The 22,025-nt window shown below is 44.6% G+C and overlaps 1 protein-coding gene across 1 annotated transcript in view; it reads left to right on the plus strand.

Moving 5' to 3' along the window:
• Window positions 1-22,025, plus strand: part of INPP5F (inositol polyphosphate-5-phosphatase F) — a 144,485-nt gene that overhangs the window by 73,114 nt on the left and 49,346 nt on the right. The window contains exon 4 of the mRNA XM_088466446.1: window positions 718-846. Coding sequence (XP_088322572.1) covers window positions 718-846 — 129 coding nt within the window. The remainder of the gene's footprint in view (window positions 1-717; window positions 847-22,025) is intronic.

A 22,025-nucleotide genomic window follows, 5' to 3' on the forward strand; every position in this document is an offset into this window, starting at 1 on the left:
ATCAGCGTGTGCTGATTACTCTCCTCTGATGTTCCTGCTTGTTATAATGACCGTGCAGCCCCTCAGTCACTGGTGGGGGAGACCTAGCGCTCAGCGTGTGCTGATTACGCTCCTCTGATGTTCCTGCTTGTTATAATGACCGTGCAGCCCCTCAGTCACTGGTGGGGGAGACCTAGCGCTCAGCATGTGCTGATATAATGACCGTGCAGCCCCTCAGTCACTGGTGGGGGAGACCTAGCGCTCAGCGTGTGCTGATTACTCTCCTCTGATGTTCCTGCTTGTTATAATGACCGTGCAGCCCCTCAGTCACTGGTAGGAGGGAGACCTAGCGCTCAGCGTGTGCTGATATAATGACCGTGCAGCCCCTCAGTCACTGGTGGGGGAGACCTAGCGCTCAGCGTGTGCTGATTACGCTCCTCTGATGTTCCTGCTTGTTATAATGACCGTGCAGCCCCTCAGTCACTGGTAGGAGGGAGACCTAGCGCTCAGCGTGTGCTGATTACTATCCTCTGATGTTCCTGTTTGTTATAATGACCGTGCAGCCCCTCAGTCACTGGTGGGGGAGACCTAGCGCTCAGCGTGTGCTGTTATAATGACCGTGCAGCCCCTCAGTCACTGGTGGGGGAGACCTAGCGCTCAGCGTGTGCGGATGGCTTTACGTTGATGGCCCTGCCTGTTGCGCTATTCTGTCTCTAACGTCTTCCTCTTCCTCCTCAGCTCTGTAGGAAGCACCATTTCGGCATCAACAAACCCGAGAAAATAACTCAGTCTCCTGACGACTCCAAGTTTCTCATGAAGACCCTGACTCAGATCAAATCCAACGTGTCTGCCCCCAATAAGAAGAAGGTAACAGTTCATCCTCTCAGCGTGCACTGCGGAGATCAGTAACATCTATAGGGAGAAATGAGAGGTCTGACGTATTGTGTGAGTGGGTTCCTGTGTACTGATAGAGGAGACCCCACTCTGTATGGTTGGGGTCTCTCTCACCCTGGGGCGTCAGCAGGTCCCTGATAAATCACATGTACTGGTGTGCCCGGCCCGAAGCTCAGCTCAAATGCCACATCTGCCCACCAACCAGGGGCCATGTCTGTGGATGCATCGTATCGGTCTAATGGTCATGTATAGTAATGTAGATACAGAAGGACGTGTACTTGGTGCTGTCAGACCTCTATGTATAACGTGCTGACCAGCATTAAGCCCAGTATAGCAGACTGTTAATCAGATTTCTTCCCAATATATGAGCTCTCAGCCTGCACCCACACTGGTATAACCCAGCAGACTGTCCAATCCTGGGTATGGTATTTCCCAGCTCCAGAGCTGGGTGTGCTCGCACCTTTGGGGAAGCATGATGCTATGAATTCATGTTTACCAGCCATGCTGTCTTTCAGTGACACTGCTGGGCTACCGTGTACGTACCTGATTGGTTCTTGTGCAATCCCGATGATTGGGTGTGAACATTGGAATCCTGCCCCCGTACATCTGAACATGGCCGCAGGATATTGGGAATTACTTTGCATTTCCCTTATTATAGATGTGTCCTCACACACGGAGGCTTGAGTTGCGCCAAACAGACCCTCACATTGCGCCAGGGGCTCGATTCAGACCCGCTCACAAGATGCGTTCGCACGCACCCAACATATGCAAATCTGGCAAAGACATGCGATCGCACGTTAAGGCATTACTGTAGCTCGCCTTCTATGTCTTAGCGTGCGATTGCTCTGTGTATGCAGACGCCCACCAGCTGAATTAAGATTCCCACTTGCGCACGTCATCTCCAGGAAGTGTATGCAACCATCGGTAACATCGAGTACATTCGGAAGCGATCGCAGCGCTTGTGGCAGACCATATCCTACCGCAAGCACTGCGAGTGATTCAGTGTGACTTATACAATGACGCTGCCTCTTAATTATGCACGCCACTGCAACGGCGTTAAGACGCTCAGGCACGCCTGTGTTCGCACCTCCTCTCCCCAATTTCTAGTGGTCCTGTCACCACCCACAAACAGCTTCTCCTGTCACTCACTCTGCCGGCCTGTCTATGCGCAGCGTGCAAACGCTTCCCGATCACTCGCACTGATTCGCGCACTGCGATGCGTACGCAGAAAGCAAAAATCGGCTGGCTGCGTGCAAACATAGCCTAGCGAGCGGGTCTGAATTGGGCCCCAGGTCCTGTGCGACTCAACCGCGCCAAGTATCTCTTTAGCTCAAAATGTACGTCTAATTCATAACTATAAAACTGGAAGCGAGAAAACTGCTGTGCTAGATTACGCTGACCGACGTGATGTGCGACATTGTGCGTCTGTCTGCGGCTGAGGCCCCTACTCAATCACCTTTTGTACTTTCCACCTAATTAGCCTGTTTGGGCCCCGAATTTGCGGCATGCACATCCCCGCGATTCGCCGTAATCAATTACAGAACAGGCGAAAACGCAAATAGGCGAATGCATAAGAAGCAGAAGGTACTGAATAGATTGGGGGAATCAGTCGACTCTCTGACACTGATAATCTCTGCAGATATGTACTATTAGCCCTAATAACGTACTTTGTGGCAAAAGCTTTCTAGAAGCATATTTGTAAAAGTGGTGAGTGACAGAAAAGAGTATTTTTTGGTGAAAATAAATAGTCCAGACAAATTTGGGGTACTTGGAAAAGAGTGCTGGCATATTCTCCTGTCTCTAAAGTGTGCCTGCTGCATGCACCTGCAATCCTAAAATCACCTGCCTCACCGTACAGCCCCCCAAGGAACCTATTCCGCAAGTTTTTATCCTTGTCCCCCCCCCCCCACACACTTTTTTTTCATTTTTGCCCCAAATATGACCTATCTTTTTTGGGGTGTTCTTTTTTTTGTGTGTGGCCGATTTGTCCTTTTTAGGGGGGGGGGGTGTCCAAAGGGTTCTGAATCAATTCCCCGCATTTGAACCCCAAAATAGAGATTTAGCACTTTTTTTTCCACCTGCCATTCAGTGACATAAAAGGCCAGAAATACTCCCGATAGCGCAATAAACATGTTTCTCAGCTGCCTCACAAGGAGAACAGAAGGGTATACACACCCCCCCCCCTTTTCAGTAGAAATGAAACCAATAAAAATCAATAATAGGCGCTTGATCTCAATGCAAATGTTAATTATCAATGGTATCTCATATCCCAACAATAACCCCTATATCATTGGGGATAGCAATACTGCAATAAATACAAATTTACAAACAGACCATTGGGTATTAAAACCAAGTCCATATAGAAGTTCTGTTGCGTTTCTCACCCTGCTTTGAAGCTGCGGTGGGCTAACTAGAAAAGCATAGACGTTCCCGGGCCTCAGAGCTCGGCACCACCGCAATTAGGTCTTTCAGGGCCAGAAGATAGGACTGGATATTACCGCCACAGGTCAGACGTCCATATCATCCGTTAGACGCGTTTCGGTGGTTCCTCCTTCCTCAGTACCGGAGCTGCCGTTCATTGTAGGAAATTTTCCGCCTGTTTCTGTGCATTTCAGTTTCTGCTTAGGTGAATACGTCCTGGAATTGAATTTGGAGATAAGACGCAAATAGGTTAAAAGCGTCAATAGGCGAAACTTTGTTGCAGATTACGGCTATTCGCGTCTAAATGAATCTGGCACACAGTATAAATCTGTATACACAGTGTTATATAGCGATCGGCCGCGGCTTCTCCTCACGCCGAGCTCAGTTGTGCTTCTGTGACGTTGTACGTGTGTAAGACAAACTCCTGTGCCGCAGCCCGGGGTCTCTCATACACAGAGTCTCTTTTTACTGCGTCTGCCAAGCGAATAAGATGCAACATATTAAGAAAAAGGCGGCTCGGAGCATCTCTAGGAGCGTCGCGTAAACGCTAGGTGTAAGGGGAAAACAGCGATATCTCACATTACAGGAAAACACATTGGGTCTCTGTACAGCCACACTACTATCACCAGGTCTAGTCACAGGAGAGGTAGCCGCCATACCTTCTGTATCCTTCTGCTGTGTATAATATACCGTTGGCACCTCCTGAGTGTAGGTGATTACACTATAGCTTCTCCTCCCGGTAGGCGTTGCCGAACGGCTTGGTAGGTGACTAAATCTCCTTCACGTGTCACTATGTGATAGTAGGCGTAACATGGGGAATCTGGGGAGCAGAGGGGCGACACTTGTACATGGACTACATTCACACGGTAGGAGAGATGAGGTGCAGGAAGAAATGATGGCGTCCACATCTCGTCATGGGTTCTGCATCCTGAGGACTGGTCTGATGTGATGGCGTCTTAGGAGGGATTGGTCACAGTACAAGGAGAAATTCTTCTGTTCTCCTGGAATTCAGAAAACCCATGAGTGACTGAAGCTGAGATATACGGTACAGAGGGAACGTCTGTCCCAAGACACATTCAGAGGACATCACTAGCCAGAAATATTACCCTAATAATAGAGTAGGAGAAATGACTAGTTATCTATTATTGCCCACTGCGTCAGGCGAGCCTCATGTCTTACCGCAAACACGCCTTACATGTACACAGGAACAGGTTCAGCCTGGGGTACAGGTATTAGTCCGTGTTGGTCCTCAGCCTGGGGTACAGGTATTAGTCCGTGTTGGTCCTCAGCCTGGGGTATAGGTATTAGTCCGTGTTGGTCCTCAGCCTGGGGTACAGGTATTAGTCCGTGTTGGTCCTCAGCCTGGGGTACAGGTATTACTCCGTGTTGGTCCTCAGCCTGGGGTACAGGTATTACTCCGTGTTGGTCCTCAGCCTGGGGTACAGGTATTAGTCCGTGTTGGTCCTCAGCCTGGGGTACAGGTATTACCGTGTTGGTCCTCAGCCTGGGGTACAGGTATTACTCCGTGTTGGTCCTCAGCCTGGGGTACAGGTATTAGTCCGAGTTGGTCCTCAGCCTGGGGTACAGGTATTAGTCCGAGTTGGTCCTTGCTGTTTAAATTGATGACTAGCTGATGTGCCCTGTTTAGATATTTACTATTTCCATTTCCTTCATCCCATTTTAACTTCTATGCTTAGTCCATCTTATGCCTCTGGGGTAAAGGAGCGCTGTAGTATCCATTTAAATAAATTTGAGTTTTTTTTAAACCTTGTTTTAATATGAATGAATTGAAGGTGGGCTATAAGACGTGTGTGTGATCGGATGGCTTCCAGCCCGGACTCCCAATCACAGGTTGGGGTTTTGATCCCACTTTGACCTTGGGTAGGTATCAGGGATTCCCGCTTACCGTCAGTGGCCGTCTATCACTGACTCCACCCACTGCGCCGTGGGCGTAACAATGCTGCCACCACCAAACTCTACCATCGGCGTTTGGAACTGCTTCTTAGGTACACTCAGGCTCCTTCCGCCGGCGCCTGGAACCGATCTGCTGCGTATGTGTCGACTAACTGCGGACACACCTCCCTGTTTGGTGTTGGCTGTTCCCACCTGATCCCTCGCAATGGACCAGGTTTGCACGGTAACGGGCAGAGGGCTTGAGTTTCGGGGGCGCCTGACTCAACCCACATCTGTTGGACAACGGAATAGCATTTGGTGCAATTCTGTTGGTCGCAGAGTTCATGTGCAGTTCGAACTAAGGAAAAAGATGTTTATTGCTCAAAGTCTTAAAAAAGACTCTCCCGTCGGATTGAAGGGGAATATCAGCATACAGTACAAGATGTTACAGCAGTTCTTCTACTCAAAGGATTTTCAAAGATGTCCAATTTTACCAGTCACGAAGACTTCTTTTATGCTACTCCAATACACATTACCACAGGAGGTAAGTCCGCCCTGCGTTCCTCTTAGCCAATCAGGCTATCTCACAAAACATGCATAAATACGTCTTACATTTCACAGAAATTAAATCAATTTCCTTGATACCACCCAAAATCTGTTGGCTTCCTAAAGCATAAATTGAGTTAGCATATACTGTCTATCAAAAGGTAAATATAATGCAAATTTCAAGGGCATTCGTCCTTTTACATATCTACAAGTAAGACCAGTTTTAGATTTCCCAGTTTTAATACCTTCCGGGTTCTTAGGAAGTTACACCCAATAGGAGCTCCTTAAAAAACAAACAAACTGTGTTTTTTCCACACTTGCTGGGCATTGTAAACAGAGACACAGAGGAGCCTTCCTAGCCCGCATGTCAATGACAGTGATGTCAACGAAGGGTTTGGTCACTACATCAGGATAATTAACATATCACTAGGAGGTGAGAGTGTCTCATTACCATTTGACTTAAATGTTACAGCCTTCTAAAACAAATCAACTTATACATTCCTTATAAGTGCATAGGCTAAACTTTTAAAAAGTAAATTTCCACAACTGCGCACAGCACATTGAATGAAATGTTCAAACACATTACTTATACATTCGCAGTACGTGGAGCACTGTGCCTAAAGTTCCTTTTAAAAATGGTGCCGCAGCATGAGGGTTAATCTCTTCAGTGCTGTGGCAGCCATTTTAATCACATGTGGTCGGCCTCCGGCCACAGTGTGTAAACCTTTTTTATTCTCTACTTAAGGATTTCTTTGTAAACCACATTGGTGGTTCTCTCCTCAGGGGCTGGGATCACCAGGCTGCTGTGTAAGCTCACATTGGTGGTACTCTCCTCGGGCTGGGATCACCAGGCTGCTGGGTGAGCTCACATTGGTGGTTCTCTCCTCGGGCTGGGATCACCAGGCTGCTGGGTGAGCTCACATTGGTGGTTCTCTCCTCAGGGGCTGGGATCACCAGGCTGCTGGATGAGCTCACATTGGTGGTTCTCTCCTCGGGCTGGGATTACCAGGCTGCTGGATGAGCTCACATTGGTGGTTCTCTCCTCAGGGGCTGGGATCACCAGGCTGCTGGATGAGCTCACATTGATGGTTCTCTCCTCGGGCTGGGATCACCAGGCTGCTGGGTGAGCTCACATTGGTGGTTCTCTCCTCGGGCTGGGATCACCAGGCTGCTGGTTGAGCTCACATTGGTGGTTCTCTCCTTGGGCTGGGATCACCAGGCTGCTGGGTGAGCTCACATTGGTGGTTCTCTCCTTGGGCTGGGATCACCAGGCTGCTGGTTGAGCTCACATTGGTGGTTCTCTCCTCAGGCTGGGATCACCAGGCTGCTGGGTGAGCTCACATTGGTGGTACTCTCCTCAGGGGCTGGGATCACCAGGCTGCTGGGTGAGCTCACATTGGTGGTTCTCTCCTCAGGGGCTGGGATCACCAGGCTGCTGGGTGACCTCACATTGGTGGTTCTCTCCTCGGGCTGGGATCACCAGGCTGCTGGGTGAGCTCACATTGGTGGTACTCTCCTCGGGCTGGGATTACCAGGCTGCTGGACGAGCTCACTCTGGCACAGGCCACGTAGAGCTTCCCATGTGAGAAGCAGTCCTCCCTCCAGTCACTCCCTACCACCTTCAGTGACTGCCCCTGAGACTTGTTGATGGTCATTGTAAAGCAGAGCTTGAGGGGGAACTGCAGACTCTTGAACTGGAAGGGGTGCTCTGATGGTATGCGTGGTATGAACACCTACACCCCCCCAAGCACAGCTGGCCTCGATGATGTTCCTGTGTGGGGGGCCTTTTCTTGCACTGCAGAGTTTGGGCAGGTTGAGGGTCCACAGTACCATCACTGGTACCCTCACACTGAGGAGAAGCTTGTGGGCTGAGAGTCCGGGAGGTTCGAGGGTGTTGAGGACCTCCTCAAGATTGTGGATTGCATTATCCATTTGCACTACCTAGTCCACAGACTTTTTTTTTACTCCATTTCTGCCCCGTCTAACGACTGAAGTAGAGTGTCATTAATGACGGTAGTGGTGTCGTTCTTGGGGGTCAGAATGACACGCTCGCACAGCCAGTCCATGGACCTTTTTTTTTTTTTTTTTTTTTTAAAGATTTCGGCAGTATCTGGATATATCCTGGCTGTGGGGTCTGCTAGGGTCTTCACTACTTACTGTGCCTAGGCCTGCAGGGATGGTCACCTTTCCCTCAGACGATTGATACTCTCAGTTCTTTGTGTTTAAGAAGCTCTTATTGGATTGCACTTCCTAAGAACTGGAGGTGATAAGACCAGGAAAGGCAAACTGGTTTTATGCATTGTTCCTTCTATGTGACAGAATTAATGCAATTTATCAGTTCCTGTGATAATAGGATTTTTGGGTACTTACCATTGAATCCTTTTCTCTGAGTCAGGCTGGGGGACACTGGACCATAGGTTGTAGGTGGGAAGGTGTGGATTTGGCACGAACACTGAAATCTATAACTCCTCCCCTCTACAACCCCTGACTTCAGTACAACTTCAAAAGTGCCTGGTAAGGAGAAGCAATACTCAGTGACACTGTCACTCCGAAAAATTAAAAATACAACCCAAAATCATAACTCGTACTCAATACCGCTGAGCGAGAGAGGAAACACTGTGTCCCCCAGCCTGACTCAGACAAAAGGATTCAACGGTAAGTACCCAAAAATCCTATTTTCTCTTTCGTCCGGGCTGGCGGACACTGGACCATGGGATGTTCAAAAGCTGCCCCCATTGGAGGGAACGCTCAGATTGCCCGACCGGAGAACTGTAAGCCCAAAATGGGCGTCCCCTGAGGCAAAAACATGAAACCTGTAGAACCGCACAAACGTGTGGACAGAGGACCAGGTAGCTGCGCGACAAACCTGTTCAGCCGAAGCCCCGTGACGCGTCACCCAGGAGGCTGCCACAGCCCTAGTGGAATGAACCAAAACCCTAGCTGGTGTCGGGTGCCCCGCCTCTGAGTAAGCCCTTGAAATCACTGAGCGGAGCTATTTTGCAATGGTCTGCTTTGTGGCTGGCCAGCCCCGTTTGTGGGCGTTGTAGAGAACCAATAGAGAGTCCGTCTTAGGTAAGATCGAAGTTCTGTCTAAATAAATGCGTAGGGCCCGGACAACAGTGATAGATCGTCCTGGTGACCTGAGGACTCTAAAGATGATAAAACAGGAAAAACAATCTCCTGGTTTTAGTGGAAAGATGAAACCACTTTCTGTTGAAAAGAAGGAACCGTCCTGAGCACAGCCCTATCGTCATGGAAAACAAGAAAAGGTGGTTTGCAGGACAAGGCACCCAACTCAGAGACCCACCGAGCTGAGGCAATGGCCATAAGAAAAAACACTTTCCACGTTACGAACCGAAGGTCCACGGATTCCACAGATTGAAGCCGTAAGCCGGCCTCCAGACCACCCTGCAGAAATGCTAAAAACCTTGGCAGGTGGAACTGGGCAGTATGTACTCCCCGCTGCTCATACCACACATTATAGGTTTTCCAAACCCTGTGGTAGTTCTGCGCGGAAACCTGCTTCCGCGCCCAGAGCATGGTCCTGATGACTGAAGGGGAAAAACCCCCGACATTCAAGAGTCCGTTCTCAACAACCAGGCCATTAACGCCAACTGAGGTAGGCCCTCGTGACAGAATGACCCCTGTAGCAGAAGGTCTGAATGCAGAGGCAGACTCCAACTCGGCCCTTCGGCTAGCCTGAGAACCGTGGCGAACCACGACCGGTGTGGCCAGTTTGGAGCCACTAGGATGACTGAAACCTACTGCTCCCTGGCTCGACGGAGTACTCTTGGTAATATGGGAATTGGAGGAAAAATGTAGGCCAGACGGAAGTTCTAGGGAACTGTCAAGGCATCCACTGCAAATGCCAAAGGATCTCTGGACCTTGCACAAAATCGAAGGACCTTGCAATTGTGGCGAGATGCCATCAGGTCCACCTCCAGCAGCCACCATCTCTGGACCAGCTTTTGGAAAACCTCCGGGTGGAAAGACCACTCCCCTGGCAGGAACGTAGTCCTGCTGAGGTAGTCTGTGCCTCCCACTTCTCCACCCCTGGTATAAAGACTGCTGAAATTGCCGGGAGGAACTTCTCCGCCCAAGAGAGAATGACACTTGCCTCTGCCATGGTAAGTGCGCTTTCTGTTCCGCCTTGTTGGTTTACATGTGCCACTGCCGTGGTGTTGTCTGATTCGATCCTCACTGTCGGCCCGCCAGGAGGGCCTGAGCCCCGCACAGTGCCTGATAAATGGCCCGGAGCTCCAGCATATTTATTGGGGAACCTATCTCTGATGACGACCAGGTCCCCTGGAGACAGAGGTTCTCCGTCACCGCTCCCCAACCTCTGAGACTTGCGTCTGTAGTGACAATAATCCAGTCAGGAGTCACCAGGGACCGACCCTGGAGAAGGTGATCGGTAATCAAGACACCAGCGAAGGGACTGACGAGTCCCGTCTGACAGAATCAGCAACTGAGAAGAAAGGTCGTCTGAGCGGCCCATCCAATTCCGGAGAATCCGTGAATGGAAGCGGCCGTACTGGATGGTCTCGAAGGCAGAGACCATCGTGCCTAGTAACCTCATGCAGATAGCACTTTCCAGACTAAGGCCTTCATTCAGAGGCGGCCGTACGGTCTACGACCGCACGGCCGCCTCGATGTTTGTCAAGTGCGCATGCGCACGAGGGAGCCGGCTCCTTCGTGTGCATGCGTGAGACCCGCTACGACCGACAGCACCGGTTGTAGCGGGTCTCTTTCCAAAGGGGGAGAGCTGTCGATGTTGATTGACAGCTCGCCCTGTTTGGAAGGCGGGCCGGGGGGGTGGCAGCCCAAACGGAGGCGTTCCCATGGGAACGCCTACCGTTTGGGGGAGGCACCACTGACATCACTCGTGATGTCAGTGGAGAGCTTCCTGCTCTGACAGCCAGAAGCTCTCCGGGGCTTACGACAAGTGAGACCCTACCCTAGGGTCTCGTCGTAAGCCCCTATGGTCGTTAGAGCTGTGGGTGTAACAGAGGCGGGCGGTCAGGATGCAAGCGGCCGCCCAGTTTCTGAGCGACCGCTTGCATCCTCCGACCTCCTCTGAATGAGGCCCTAAGTCCTGAAGGGCCCGGGCTTTGGGCTCGGGCAAGAAAACCCTTTCCATTGATAACGCGGTGAGTTCTAGGTTTACTTATCAAACCTTACTTGTTATAAAGGATAATGAAATAATTCACACAAATACAGATTCTAAAATAACTGACTATGATTTTACTTTTAGACAGCATTCTCATACATGGATTTTGCCAGTGCAGAGTTGCAACAAAAAAACATAACACAGGTTATTTTAGCAGCAGTAGGAATACTTGTAAAATAAATTTGTGACACCTAGTGCCAGTCATGCCAGTCAGCCAATGTCATACATACCCACCAGCACCCCCCAGACTCTCTATGTGCTCCCTCTCTCCTCTGTCCTCCGACTGCCCCCTCCCTCGTCCTCTCATGAACTTTATACTATACGTCCAGTTAACCCAAAGGGGGAATATTGATGTAATATTCGTACATGCTAGACACTAATTGGTTATATGTCTTAGCCAAAATATAATATGATGTCTTCTGCCTGTGTTCCCAAACTTCTTGTAGGCCAAGGCCATCTTGATTAGCCCTCTTTTGTTTATGAAATCTGAGACTTGTTGTCTACATACGCTGAAAACTGACATACTTTACACCTATAATTCCTACTGCTAGGACAAAATGGCTTCCAATTCTTATTGCTAACCACTAAACAAAATGGCTGTCTTTATTAGCTCTAACTTACACATATCTCCGCAGTTAATTACACCTGCATAGAAATACACTACTCTCTATATACTTATTAATACATAATATACTTTTAGATCAAACATTAAACAAAATGACTAGTGCAACCGGGACCCATCTATTTACTTTGGAGAGGGGAGGATAGGCCTCAATTCTCTCCAGGCCTGAGACCATTCAACAAATGAGACACAGCTGCACCTCACACAACTATACTAATACTGAATCTCCTCTTAAACTTATACAGGTTGAGTCTCCCATATCCAAATATTCCCAAATACGGAATATTCCGAATTACGGAATATTTTTTGTATGACTGATAATGTGAAACTTTTGCTTTCTGATGGTTCAATGTACACAAGCTTTTTTTAAAGCACAAAATCATTAAAATACAGTATACAATAACCTTCAGGCTGTGTGTATAAGGTGTATATGAAACATAAATGAATTTCATGTATGTACACAAACTTTTTTTGATGCTCAAAATTATTAAAAATATTGTATAAAATGACCTGCAGGCTGTGTGTATAAGGTGTATATAGAACATAAATGCAGGCTGTGTTTAGTTTTGGGTCCTATATCCAAGAAATGTCTTTATTGTATGCAAATATTCCAAAATACAGAATATTCCATTATCCAAAATAACCCTGGTCCCAAGCATTTTGGATATGTGAGACTCAACCTGTATATTCTACATTACAATATAAGGGAAAATAAAGGAACATAAGCATGCATATATTCGTGAATTGCTGAAGGAATATGTACGACCACATATTCCTGCGTTATCCGTTCCATCCTCATGAACCTTCGTCATAACCCCGAAGAAAGTTCATATCTATCATAAACTGCATCATCTGATTTCTTCTTAATGCATTGGAAAATCTTCTTGAAGCATTTCACTAATATATAGAAAATCAACAGCATTATCATGACAAAAAATATAAACGTTCCCAATATATGCATCATATTGCTTAACCCATTTCCAACCCATGCGATCTAGGTACTGGGGTTCGACCAGGTACTGGGGTTCGACCAGGTGACCAGCTGTCGGGAACTACACCCTCACGTTTATTCAGCAAATTTATTTTTAACCCGAGTAACTTCATTTAACCTTTATTTTATTTCTTATACATACATCACACATTCTTCTGGTGCAGAACACTTTAACCCATATACTGTTTGTAATGTGACACAATATCCAGAGTCACAGCTGTAAGGTAGTGTGAGCTGCATTTTAATTCAGTGTTTTATTGCTTGAAACTCTCTTACCACAATATCTGCGATATTGTTTATTAATAAGACCCATTCCAAAAGAATTCACCGGTAACCATCTATAAGCTCTATGCCCACACATATATAATATAACCCTTGTGGTAGTGTCATGGATTACTAGATAATGTGTTTAAAAAAAGCATTATAAGGAACATTACAACGGGCGCTCGTTTCATCCATGGTTTCTTCTTGCTTGTTACGTTCTGCGATACGATGACTGTTTTTTTTTATTGAACATTTCTTCTATTACAGTTTATTAATGCACTCACAAATTATTTTTATAAGGTTTTTGTGTATTTAATAATTTCTAAAAGATCCCCAAACAAGTTTAATTCTGTAAGGTCCTCTTTGTAAAATTGTGTTACAGATAATGGTTCCTAAATAAGTACAGGTTGAGTCTCCCATATCCAAAATGCTTGGGAACAGAGGTATTTTGGATAACGGAATATTCCGTATTTTGGAATAATTGCAAACCATAATGAGATATCTTGGGAATGGGACCCTAATATACACACAGAATGCATTTATGTGTTATATACACCTTATACACACAGCCTGCATTTATGTATTATATACACCTTATACACACAGCCTGCATTTATGTGTTATATACACCTTATACACACAGAATGCATTTATGTGTTATATACACCTTATACACACAGAATGTATTTATGTGTTATATACACCTTATACACACAGCCTGTATTTATGTATTATATACACCTTATACACACAGACTGCATTTATGTATTATATACACCTTATACACACAGCCTGCATTTATGTATTATATACACTTTATACACACAGCCTGCATTTATGTATTATATACACTTTATACACACAGCCTGCATTTATGTGTTATATATACCTTATACACACAGAATGCATTTATGTGTTATATATACCTTATACACACAGAATGCATTTATGTATTATATACACCTTATACACACAGCCTGCATTTATGTGTTATATATACCTTATACACACAGAATGCATTTATGTGTTATATACACCTTATACACACAGCCTGCATTTATGTGTTATATACACCTTATACACACAGCCTGTATTTATGTATTATATACACCTTATACACACAGCCTGCATTTATGTGCTATATACACCTTATACACACAGAATGCATTTATGTATTATATACACCTTATACACACAGAATGCATTTATGTGTTATATACACCTTATACACACAGCCTGCATTTATGTGTTATATACACCTTATACACACAGAATGCATTTATGTATTATATACACCTTATACACACAGAATGCATTTATGTATTATATACACCTTATACACACAGAATGCATTTATGTGTTATATACACCTTATACACACAGAATGCATTTATGTGTTATATACACCTTATACACACAGAATGCATTTATGTATTATATACACCTTATATACACAGAATGCATTTATGTGTTATATACACCTTATACACACAGAATGTATTTATGTGTTATATACACCTTATACACACAGAATGCATTTATGTGTTATATACACCTTATACACACAGAATGCATTTATGTTCTATATACACCTTATACACACAGAATGCATTTATGTGTTATATACACCTTATACACACAGAATGCATTTATGTGTTATATACACCTTATACACACAGCCGGCATTTATGTGTTATATACACCTTATACACACAGCCTGCATTTATGTGTTATATACACCTTATACACACAGCCTGCATTTATGTGTTATATACACCTTATATACACAGAATGCATTTATGTGTTATATACACCTTATACACACAGAATGTATTTATGTGTTATATACACCTTATACACACAGAATGTATTTATGTGTTATATACACCTTATACACACAGCCTGCATTTATGTATTATATACACCTTATACACACAGAATGTATTTATGTGTTATATACACCTTATACACACAGCCTGCATTTATGTGTTATATACACCTTATACACACAGCCTGCATTTATGTGTTATATACACCTTATACACACAGCCTGCATTTATGTATTATATACACCTTATACACACAGCCTGCATTTATGTGTTATATACACCTTATACACACAGCCTGCATTTATGTGTTATATACACCTTATACACACAGAATGTATTTATGTGTTATATACACCTTATACACACAGCCTGCATTTATGTGTTATATACACCTTATATACACAGCCTGCATTTATGTATTATATACACCTTATACACACAGCCTGCATTTATGTGTTATATACACCTTATACACACAGAATGCATTTATGTATTATATACACCTTATACACACAGCCTGCATTTATGTATTATATACACCTTATACACACAGAATGCATTTATGTGTTATATACACCTTATATACACAGCCTGCATTTATGTGTTATATACACCTTATATACACAGCCTGCATTTATGTATTATATACACCTTATACACACAGCCTGCATTTATGTGTTATATACACCTTATACACACAGAATGCATTTATGTATTATATACACCTTATACACACAGAATGCATTTATGTGTTATATACACCTTATACACACAGCCTGCATTTATGTGTTATATACACCTTATACACACAGCCTGCATTTATGTATTATATACACCTTATACACAGCCTGCATTTATGTGTTATATACACCTTATACACACAGAATGCATTTATGTGTTATATACACCTTATACACACAGAATGCATTTATGTATTATATACACCTTATACACACAGAATGTATTTATGTGTTATATACACCTTATACACACAGACTGCATTTATGTGTTATATACACCTTATACACACAGCCTGCATTTATGTATTATATACACCTTATACACACAGAATGCATTTATGTGTTATATACACCTTATACACACAGCCTGCATTTATGTGTTATATACACCTTATACACACAGAATGCATTTATGTATTATATACACCTTATATACACAGAATGCATTTATGTATTATATACACCTTATACACACAGAATGCATTTATGTATTATATACACCTTATACACACAGAATGTATTTATGTGTTATATACACCTTATACACACAGCCTGCATTTATGTATTATATACACCTTATACACACAGCCTGCATTTATGTGTTATATACACCTTATACACACAGCCTGCATTTATGTGTTATATACACCTTATACACACAGAATGCATTTATGTATTATATACACCTTATATACACAGAATGCATTTATGTATTATATACACCTTATACACACAGAATGCATTTATGTATTATATACACCTTATACACACAGAATGTATTTATGTGTTATATACACCTTATACACACAGAATGCATTTATGTATTATATACACCTTATATACACAGAATGCATTTATGTATTATATACACCTTATACACACAGCCTGAAGGTAATTTTATACGATATGTTTAATAATTTGTGCCTTAGACAAAGTTTGTGTACATTGAACCATCAAAAATCAAAGGTTTCATTATCTCAGTCATTACAAAATAATTCCGTATTTTGGAATATTTGGATATGGGAGACTCATCCTGTACCTTTGTGTTAATACACATGATGTTGTCCTGATCATACCTTGGGTACCTTGTTAATTTTAAACGTAGGGAACCTGTGACATTATAAGGTTGAAGTGTGTGAGTTCCACATAGTGAGTGACGTGTTGTTTGATTTGAGAGCAATGAGATGAACATTAGCACAACGTCCCCTGAATGACCATGGTGACTACATACCCAACAATCAGCTGGTAAGGGAAGAAGTGTCAGTGGGTATAGAGGCGCTGTCTCTGCACCATTCTATACCCCTTTTCTCTGAATTTAAAGCACAGAAGTTACAGATACACCTTGGAGTTGTGAGGCAAACCTCCACACCTTTACCTTACTGTACTGGTTCTTCTTTTCCCGATACTTCATCAGATGTATCTTCTACCTAGTACCAGTGTGAGTCCTAGTACCAGTGTGAGTCCTAGTACCAGTGTGAGTCCTTATTTACCTATATTTTCTTACTTTTATATATTTTCTTTTCAACCATTTTAAGAATTTCTCACCGTGGTCTTTTGACCATCCTCTGATCCGTACCTATACCTGGGAGTATGAGTAGTAAAATGAGTCTGTGCGTCTTTTATGACTCTTAATGTGATTAAAACCATATCCCTTATGATCATGAGTTTTACAATAGGAGTGGAGTCTACCAATATGACCCCGGCAGTACCACTAGGATAACTCTCCACACCGTCCTCGTTACCGTCCTCGTTACCGTCCTCGTTACCGTCCTCGTCCTCTCATGAGCTTTATACTATACTTAGTTAACCCAGAGGGAGAATATTGATGTAATATTCGTACATGCTAGACACTAATTGGTTATATGTCTTAGCCAAAATATAATATGATGTCTTCTGCCTGTGTTCCCAAACTTCTTGTAGGCCAAGGCCATCTTGATTAGCCCTCTTTTGTTTATAAAATCTGAGACTTGTTGTCTACATACGCTGAAAACTGACATACTTTACACCTATAATTCCTACTGCTAGGACAAAATGGCTTCCAATTCTTATTGCTAACCACCACTAAACAAAATGGCTGTCTTTATTAGCTCTAACTTATACATATCTCCGCAGTTAATTACACCTGCATAGAAATACACTACTCTCTATATACTTATTAATACATAATATACTTTTAGATCAAACATTAAACAAAATAAAGGAACATAAGCATGCATATATTCGTGAATTGCTGAAGGAATATGTACGACCACATATTCCTGCGTTATCACCAGTGCTGTGTCGCAGATCACCCCCAAAAACGTCAGACGTTGGCACGGCCTGAGGTGACTCTTCTCGAGATTCAGTATCCACCCATGAAGCTGTAACACCTGCACCGCGTGATCCAGGTGGAGCTGAAGTTGGGCAGCGGAATCCACCTTTACTAGTAAATCGTCCAAATAGGGAATCACCGTTGTTCCCTCGGAATGCAGTAAGCTTACCATTGCTGCCATGATGTTTGTGAAGACCCGCGGAGCTATAGCCAAACCGAACGGCAGATCCTGGAACTGGTAATGGGCTCTTCCAACCGCGAACCTGAGTAGAGACTGATACCACGCCCAAATCGGTATGTGGAGATGTGCATCTCTGATGTCGATAGACACCAGAAACTCGTTTGCCAACATACCCTGGATCACTGATCGGAGCGACTCCATGCGAAACCGATGCACCCACAGGCTGGCATTCAAGGCTCGTAGATTCAAAATCGGCCGATAAGTGCCGTTGTGTTTCTGGACTAGGAACAAGTTGGAGTAAAACCCCTGTTCCTGTTGAGACTGTGGAACAGGAACTATAACCCCTTCTGAGCAGAGGGAGCTGATAGCCTGGTGTAAGGCCAGTCTCTTCTCCGCCTCCCTGGGTAATGCTGTAGGGAAGAAACGTTGTGGCTGCTGCCCCCTTAGGTCGATCACATAACCTTGGGAGACAATGCCCCTTACCCAGGCATCTACTCCCGAAGCTACCCACCTGTCTCGGGAAAAAAAGGGGACTGCCCCCTACCTTCCCTGAGACTGGATGGGCTAAGATTCTGTCAGGTACTCGGCTTCTCAGATGCCCTAGCACCCGGGCGCCTGAATGTGCCGGAGAATCTACCCCGGGGGCAGAACCTCTACTGGGAAATGAGTCCTCTGGCCCCCTGACCTTTAATCGTTCCCCCTCAAAAGGAAGTGCTCCTGGCTCCAAGGCTTAGTACATAGACCCCATTATCTCTCTCCAAGGCTTAGTACATAGACCCCATTATCTCTCTCCAAGACTTGGTACATAGACCCCATTATCTCTCTCTCCAAGGGCCTGATTCAGAGCCGCTGGTAAGCGGCCGCTCGTTCGCTCCGAGCGATGTTTGCCCAACTGCGCATGCGTATGGATCGTAATACGCATGCGCGAACCAGTCAGTGCGGCTAAAAATCGTTTGTTCGCTAAATAGCGAATGCCTGCTATTTTGAGTGACAGAATGAGGCTTTTGTGAGTGGTAACGGGGGAAGGTGCTTGAAAACGGGGAGTGGAGATCAGAACGCAGGCGTGCTTAAAGGTCAAAACGGGCGTTTTATTGGTGTGCATAATTAATACAGCAGCGTCATTGACCACGTCACTGGGTTATTTTATAGCCAGAACTGCTCGCAAGATTGTGGTAGCAAAAACCAACCACAAGAATAGCGAGCAGTTCATATCCTGGTCGATGTACTCGATTAATCTAATAAATAGCGGACATGACGTAGGATGCGAGCGGCCAGGGGGCGTATTCTTTCAAAAAACGACCGCAAGTTTGTTCGCTCGTTCAGACATAGAGGCGTGAACAGACCGCAAAGAGCAAACGGTTCATTTGAATAGCCACCCCTATTTTCTGAACGAGTGAGCGCGAATAGCGACCGGCTCTGAATCAGGCCCCAAGGCTTAGTACATAGACCCCATTATCTCTCTCCAAGGCTTAGTACGTAGACCCCATTATCTCTCTCCAAGGCTTAGTACATAGACCCCATTATCTCTCTCCAAGGCTTAGTACATAGACCCCATTATCTCTTTCCAAGGCTTAGTACATAGACCCTATTATATCTCTCTCCAAGGCTTAGTACATAGACCCCATTATCTCTCTCTCCAAGGCTTAGTACATAGGGCCTGATTCAGAGACGGACGCTATTTGCGGACGGTCGTTCCAAAAAAGGGGCCGGCTATTTAAATTCAGCGCTCGCTCTTTGCGGTTTGTTGACGCCTCTATGTCTGAGCGAGCGAACGATAAATGCACTCGCTATTTTGTAAAGACGCCACTTTGCCGTTCGCATCCTACATCTCCGGTATTTATTAGATTAATCGGGAACATCGAAAGGCGTCTGAACTGCTCGCAGTGCTTGTGGTATTTTTTTCTTACCGCTATCACTGCGAGCAGTTCAGGCTAAAAGACAACCAAATGACGTGGTCGATGACGCTCCTTTACTAATTATGCACACCCATTAAACGCCCGTTTTTACCGTTTGGCACGCCTGCGTTCGGATCTCCACTCCCCCGTTTTCAAGCGCCTTCCCCTGTTACCACCCACAAACGGTACATTCTGTCACTCAAATTAGCAGCCCCTCGCTGTTTTGCGAGCGCACGATTTTCGACTGCAATGACTGGTTTGCGCATGCGCGTTACGTCCCATACGCATGCGCAGTTGTGCGAACATCGCTCAGAGCAAACGAGCGGCCGCTTACGAGCGGCTATGAATCAGGCCCATAGACCCCTGCTAGTTATACACGCTTCAAGTTACGCACTGCTAGTTACACACTGCTAGTTACACACACTGCTAGTTATACACGCTTCTAGTTACACACACACACTGCTAGTTATACACGCTTCTAGTTACACACACACTGCTAGTTATACACGCTTCTAGTTATGCACTGCTAGTTACACACACTGCTAGTTATACACGCTTCTAGTTATGCACTGCTAGTTACACACACTGCTAGTTATACACACTTCTAGTTACACACACACTGCTAGTTATACACGCTTCTAGTTATGCACTGCTAGTTACACACACTGCTAGTTACACACACTGCTAGTTACACACACTGCTAGTTACACACACTGCTAGTTACACACACTGCTAGTTACACACACTGCTAGTTACACACACTGCTAGTTATACACACTTCTAGTTACACACACACTGCTAGTTATACATGCTTCTAGTTACGCACTGCTAGTTACACACACTGCTAGTTACACACACTGCTAGTTACACACACTGCTAGTTACACACACTGCTAGTTACACACACTGCTAGTTACACACACTGCTAGTTATACACACTTCTAGTTACACACACACTGCTAGTTATACATGCTTCTAGTTACGCACTGCTAGTTACACACACTGCTAGTTACACACACTGCTAGTTACACACACTGCTAGTTACACACACTGCTAGTTACACACACACTGCTAGTTATACATGCTTCTAGTTACGCACTGCTAGTTACACACACTGCTAGTTACACACACTGCTAGTTACACACACTGCTAGTTACACACACTGCTAGTTACACACACTGCTAGTTATACACACTGCTAGTTATACACACTTCTAGTTATACACACTTCTAGTTACACACACTGCTAGTTATACACACTTCTAGTTATACACACTGCTAGTTATACACACTTCTAGTTATACACACTTCTAGTTACACACACTGCTAGTTATACACACTTCTAGTTACACACACTGCTAGTTATACACGCTTCTATTTACACACACACACTGCTAGTTATACACGCTTCAAGTTACACACACACACTGCTAGTTACACACACATTGCTAGTTATACACGCTTCTAGTTACGCACTGCTAGTTACACACACACTGCTAGTTATACACGCTTCTAGTTACACACACACACACTGCTAGTTATACACGCTTCTAGTTACGCACACACACTGCTAGTTATACACACACTGCTAGTTATACACACACTGCTAGTTATACACGCTTCTAGTTACGCACTGCTAGTTACACACACACTGCTAGTTATACACGCTTCTAGTTACACACACACACACTGCTAGTTATACACGCTTCTAGTTACGCACACACACTGCTAGTTATACACACACTGCTAGTTATACACGCTTCTAGTTACGCACACACACTGCTAGTTATACACGCTTCTAGTTACACACACACACACTGCTAGTTATACACGCTTCTAGTTACGCACACACACTGCTAGTTATACATACACTGCTAGTTATACTTACACTGCTAGTTATACATACACACTGCTAGTTACACACACACTGCTAGTTATACACGCTTCTAGTTACACACACACACACTGCTAGTTATACACGCTTCTAGTTACGCACACACACTGCTAGTTATACATACACTGCTAGTTATACATACGCTGCTAGTTATACATACGCTGCTAGTTATACATACGCTGCTAGTTATACATACGCTGCTAGTTATACATACGCTGCTAGTTGCACACACGCTAGTTACACACACTGCTAGTTTTACATACCCACACTTCTACACATACACACTGCTAGTTACACACACACACGTGCTGCTTCTTACACATATACACTGCTAGTTACACACAGACACACGCTTCTTACACATATACACTGCTAGTTACACACAGACACAAACGCT

This window comes from Taudactylus pleione, unplaced genomic scaffold, assembly GCF_031769625.1.
Source record: "Taudactylus pleione unplaced genomic scaffold, aTauple2 ptg003137l, whole genome shotgun sequence".
Lineage (NCBI taxonomy): Eukaryota > Metazoa > Chordata > Amphibia > Anura > Myobatrachidae > Taudactylus > Taudactylus pleione.